Source organism: Salvia hispanica, chromosome 2 (genome assembly GCF_023119035.1).
Source record: "Salvia hispanica cultivar TCC Black 2014 chromosome 2, UniMelb_Shisp_WGS_1.0, whole genome shotgun sequence".
NCBI classification, from domain to species: domain Eukaryota; kingdom Viridiplantae; phylum Streptophyta; class Magnoliopsida; order Lamiales; family Lamiaceae; genus Salvia; species Salvia hispanica.
Window position 1 is genome coordinate 5,600,356 of NC_062966.1, and position 6,070 is coordinate 5,606,425.

The 6,070-nt window shown below is 33.5% G+C and overlaps 1 protein-coding gene across 1 annotated transcript; it reads right to left on the bottom strand.

Annotated features, from left to right (window-relative positions):
- Nucleotides 1-3,989: 3,989 nt before the first annotated feature.
- Nucleotides 3,990-5,738, bottom strand: LOC125204903. Its single transcript, XM_048103674.1, has 2 exons — nt 5,127-5,738; nt 3,990-4,323 (listed from the first exon to the last, which is right to left on the bottom strand). Exons 1-2 carry the CDS (start codon nt 5,483-5,485, stop codon nt 4,080-4,082), a joined length of 603 nt encoding a protein of 200 aa, XP_047959631.1. The 5' UTR covers nt 5,486-5,738; the 3' UTR covers nt 3,990-4,079.
- Nucleotides 5,739-6,070: the final 332 nt, after the last annotated feature.

Here is a 6,070-nt window from a genome sequence, read left to right on the forward strand (position 1 = left end):
GAAATTATTAAAGTAGACAAAACTACGTAAATGGTACTTAAACTTTGCATTTTTCATGCCAATAGTCCCTGAACTTATAAAAATATAATAGGTGTAATCACATTCGAGATGAATAGCAAAAAAGTACAACGAAAAAGTGGTTACACAATAGTCCAGGGACTACCATGATATTTTTAAAATCAATGGACTACTGGCGTGCAAAACGCAAAGTTCAGGAACTATTTGCGTAGTTCACTCAATAAAGTAAGAAAGTAAGAGAGAGATATAGAAAAGGAGTAATTGATACTCCCTTCGTCCCCCCATAAGCAATACACTTCGTTTGGGTACGAAATTTAAGAAATTGATATATGAAGAGAGAGAAAAGTAAAAAAAGTGAAGAAAAAATAAAATAGGTGGGAGAATAAAGTAAGAGAGATGAAATTCTATTACTTTATGCTAAAAATGAAAATGACTCACTTATGGTGGGACATCCCAAAAAAGTGACTCACTTATGGTGGATGTAACGGAGGGAGAATATTGTTGGTGAAAAATGAGAGCATCCTATTATAGGAAAAAACTTACTATAAATAGATGAAGACTAATTTTAGTGGACAACTCAAAACAAGAAAAATAAGACTATATTTTTGTGAAGTACTCCCTCCGTCCGCCATTAGGAGTTCCGGTTTATCCTGTTAGTTCTTCCGCCATTAAGAGTCTCGGTTCATTTTTACTATAAATAGTAGGTAGACATCATATTACACTAACTCATTCCACTTACATTTTATTATAAAAAATACTCACTTCGTAAATGACACATTTCTATAATTAGAAACATCACTCACTCTACTTTTATTGTCTCTCTTACTTTATGCTCTTCACTCAACTCAGTAAACAAAACTACATAAAATCCTGTGTCGAATATTTATTATGTGTTTCGACCCCACGATATTTAATTCCTGGATTCGCCATTGATATAATATTCATTCGTCCCATTTAAGATGACACGTTTTCCTTTTTAGTTTGTCCCTAATTAGAGATACATTTCTTTTTCTTGGAAGCTTTCTCTCTCCAATTAATATATACCCTGCCACTTTTTCTAACTCATATTGAAATATTCATCTTTCTTTCTCTCTCTATTTTAATACTTACACTTATCTTTTCCCTCTCTAATTAAACACATTAACCAATAATTTCTAAAATTCCCTGCCAACCAAGAAATATGTCATCTTAGCTGGGATGAAGGAAATATTATTTATTTAATTATTAAAAATAATATTAAATTATATTTAATATTTAAAATATAAAAATTCCGCCTAGTCCATTTTCGGGGTCTTGATCCGCCACCAAGACTGGCAAGCCGCGACGTGCATGACGGGTGGTTTGGGGGAAGGCCGAAGGGGGTGTTCCGTAGAAAAGAAAAAGAAGCTTGGGGAAGAGAAGTAATTCCATTTCAATTAATTACCATTAATCATGCATTTTTAGAAATAATTTTTGTAATTATCCATAAATGACTCGTGTCCATAGTTATTTCTTTTAATGTGTGTTAATAATTTTCATAATTAATTCTTTAATTTTTTAGTTTCTGAAATTGGTTATCTTAATTAATAATTTATTAATTAATTTCTTAATTAATAAAAACTTATGGAATTCTTTAATTAATATATTCTATAGATAAATATATTTTAAATTTTTAGCTTAATTATTCATAATTTTTTATGTTTTTAATGAAGTAATTTCATATATATTGTTTCGTATTTTATGTTTAAAATAAAATAATGAATAATGCAAATTAAATTAAGAGACATGAAGAGGATGATGGGAGAGGAGGCGTTCGTTGTGGCCTTGTGAGAGTTGTGACCTGGTGCAAGGAAAAAAAGAAGAAGATTATTACTCCCCGTCTATTCTTACTGAATCATTTTTCTTTTTGGGAGTCCTATTCTAAATGATACATTTTAAAAAATAGAAACGTTATTCTCTCTCCACTTTTTTCCTCTCTCCGACTTTCTTCACTTAACTCATAAAATAATACTCCCTCCGTCCGCGATTAGGAGTCCCGGTCACTTTTGCACACCTATTTTATAAAAATAATAAAAAATAGTTAAAGTGGAGAAATGGTAAAATAAAAAAGAGAATAATGTTGAGAAGACTCTTGTCAACATTATTATCTCTCTTACTTGACCATTTGTCCACTTTAACTATTTTTTATTATTTTTATAAAACGGGTGCGCAAAAGTGACCGGAACTCCTAATCGCGGACGGAGGGAGTATTAAATAAAACCTCTTGCCAAAATAGAATTGTTCCACTTAAACTAGGGCAAAAAGGAGTACTATAATTTTTAGGTACTATTATTTTATTCTATTGATCACTCTAATAATACTCCCTCCGTCCCAAGATAAGTGACTTGTATTCCTTTTTGGGTTTCCCACTATAAGTGACCTATTTCCATTTTTAGCAAAAAGTCATCTCTCTTACTTTATTCTCCACCTACTTTATTCACTCTTCTCTCCTCTACTTTTCCCTCTCTCATACTTTACTCTTTCCACTTTAACTTATTTAAATATAATTCCTTAAATCTCGTGCCCAAAAGAAGTAAGTCACTTATCTTGGGACGGAGGGAGTACTTTACTATTTGTGACAATCTATTTTTATAAGTTAGAATATTGGATTGGATAGAAAAGTAGTAACACATGAGATCAATTTTTACCCGAATAGCCCTTGGGTTAGCTCGAAAAACGGAGATTTAGGACTATGGCCGAAAATTTATAACCCAAAAAATTTACAACTCAAATAACCCACACCCAAATAGCCCGACAATCTGAATGGATTGATCCGAACCCGAGCGGATTAGCCCAATTAACATCCCTACTAAAAATGACACAATTGAATTAACTTCCTCCATTTTCTCCTATAAAAGTCGCATTTATGTATTGTCCATTTTGGACCACTCTCCATATCTGATCACTGCTGTTGAATTTAAATCTTGGACCAGCTTTAATATTTTGTTACTTTATGTACTAATATAACCACAAAGACAAAGCAAAATAAACCTAATAAGCACCGAGAGAGTAAAAAAACCTTATAAGCACGGTGAAATAAAATACTCATTCCATCCTTAAAAAATATACTCCCTCCGTCCCACATTTGTAGTATTACTAACATTTAGTTATGGCACGAGTTTTAAGGAATTGGTGGAGTGTGTAATTAATGAAGTGAGAGGTGGAGTGTGTAATTAATGAAATGAGATGGTGGAGTGAGATGATGAAGTGTGTAATAAATGAAGTGAAATGGAGTGTATAATAAATGAAGTGAGTTGGTTGACTCTCTTTGACTTTTTGATTTTTTATTTTTGTTTTGATTTATTTTAAATATAGATAATGACATTTTAGTGTAATTTTAGTGAATAATGGGGTAAAATTTTATGTGCAAATATGGTAAATTCTAAATGTTACTCCAAATGTGGGACGGACCTTTATGGCAAAATGTTACTACAAATCTGGGACGGGGGGTATTAGTTTTATAATTTGAGCGTCTCCCTAAATTAGACCAAGTGTAAATATGAAATGTTTTTAACCGATTACACACTACTAATAATGTGGATCTCCCAATCCACTAATGCTATTTTCACTATCTTTTCCATCTCTCTTACATTTTTACATCTTACTATTACTTTATCAATTGCACATTAAAACCCGTGTCATATATAAATTTATCTATTTTTTAAGGACGGATGAGTAGTTGTGAAAGAGTGGCAGTTAGAGAGATCCTGCAGCTTCAACACTTCACTTGTATGTATGTATGTCTATTATATATGCACAATGTTGATATTACAAAATGTTCAATGCAAGTACATAAAATATTCATTGTTTGAAGTCCTACAATTAGAACTGTTTGTATTTTATGCACCCCTATTAATATATATGCGACAGTAACGAAACTTGTGTATAACATGAATGCATAGTGCAACCAGAATCAAAAAGAAGATATTGAAAGAAAAAGAGAACTAACTCACTGCAGCAGAATGACTCTTCTTCAATTCCTATCAACTTATAACTTTGGCATTTGCAATCCCGGTTTCTGTCTTTACAGGTTTCCCACCATCTTACGACGGGATGTTGAAATGAAAAAGCCAAGAAATGACAAAGGCAAACACCATACAAGCGAGAAGAAAATTTAAGAAGCGATGACCATTTAAGCAAGTTCGGGTTTCTAGAGTGGAGGGGGCGGGAGCTAAGGATGTGGCAGTAGCTGCACCATCTGTGTGGCTTTCACTCACTTGTTGAACAGCCTCCATATCAGTAGGACCAACAACGTTGCACGCCACCGAGTTGCAAATTTCACAAGTCCTGAGGTCAGCAGAGACATGATCAGAGAGCTGAGCCAAATGCAAAACAATTGCTACTACAAGGAAAAGGGGATAAAATGCTTCTGGTTTCAATGCTTCTTTATTGTCCGGAAAAATGGCATCAATCTTGAATTTATTACTGTCGATTTGAAAGTTACTCGATCCAGTCGAAATAGCAGTCAGAAAGCGGAGAATGCAAATGTAGCAGATGAAGAAATGTGATGGTTATAGTCAAGTAAAATTTGATGATAAAACCTTCAAATTCTGCTTCATCTTTCACTAGTTTAATGAGTTTCACAGCCTATGCTACTAAAAAAAAAAACTTTGCTCAGTTTAAAGAATTAAGTAAAAAAAGGATAGACTTTGAAATGCGAAATCAGATTTGGCATTTGCTAGCATTAAATCGTTATTGACACCATACCAAGGTAACAGGTTAGGTTAATCAATGTTACACCATAAGGTAAGACAAATATTTCTCCCACCATGAATTCAACAACTATTTGGTTTGAAAAGATTTAGGCTTTTAGCCATGTCTTTCCAGGTGTATAGGAGTAATATACTAAAAATATTGCCTTTGGCTGAGGAATCCCTGTAAATTCTGAGATTTTATTACTATAATCAAGAAAAACTCATTTGCTTTAACATCACATTCTTGATTATATTCCCTCATCAGCATTTACCAGAAACACTAACCAAACCAAACACTACCATAACAAGACAAAGGAAAGGAATCCAAGAAAACAACCTTAAACAGACACACACCACAATTCAATATTAATAATTGAAAATTGAAGAGTTACTGACTTGTTTCCTTTGATTTTGAACCATGTTTCAGCACAATGCTTGTGAGCAGCAGCTAAATCATCCTTACAAGAGCACCCCAATTGAATGGCAATCCCAGAGCTAGGGCTACTGCTCACCAAACCCAAATGGCAAATCCGGCAATCTCTCTCAATCACCTCCTGCACCGCTTTCTCCCCGCTCTCTAAATCCAAATATTCCAAATCCCCATCTTCCAAAATCTCCGACCCACAGGCGAAGCTGCAATCGTCGTTGAATTGCGAGTTGCAAGAGCCCTCCACGGCGTCGGAGAAGCAAACGCTTCCCTCCTTGTCTTCGCCGCATTCCAAATCTGTGTTGGATATTATTCCTAAAGCAGCCATTTGTGAATTGTTTCAAGGCGCTGCAGCTACATAAATACCTTCAAAATTCAATCTTTATACAACCCATTTCCTAATTTCTCCGCTTCTGTCATGAATTCTACTATGTTTTTGAGGTATGAGAAAGAATGAATCTTGAAATGTGTTGAATCTGAGCAAATTCAAGACTCTCTGTCTATTTATCAACTTCTGAAATTGAAAATGACACTTTATTTTCGAAGGTTGGGAGTAGTAGTAGTATGTGGCAAGAATTAGAAATCCATCGATTTTAAAGTATAGAAATAAAAAAGAATTTACAACAAAAATGGCAGTACTTTAATACTCCACATTAACTATCTAAATTACAACTAACAAATCTTACCAAATATTTTTGCAATTAATAGTATTTCCGCGGTAGGAAAACTATTGAATGTGGACTTTGAGGAGAAAGAGCCAAAACAAATCATCAGTTTAATATTCAATTACACATGGAGCTGCTAAAGCGCCTAAAAATTAATATTTGAAGCTATAATAATCGAATATTAATTGTGAATTTGCGTGTGATAAAGAGAAAGTATGTGTAGAGTGCAAAAAAAATGATTAAGTTAA

Coding starts and splice junctions, on each gene's coding strand:
- LOC125204903 (XM_048103674.1), bottom strand. CDS start 5,485: ATGGCTGCTTTAGGAATAATATCCAACACAGATTTGGAATGCGGCGAA. Junction 4,324..5,126: donor TTCAAAATCAAAGGAAACAA/GTCAGTAACTCT, acceptor TGCTGACCTCAG/GACTTGTGAAATTTGCAACT.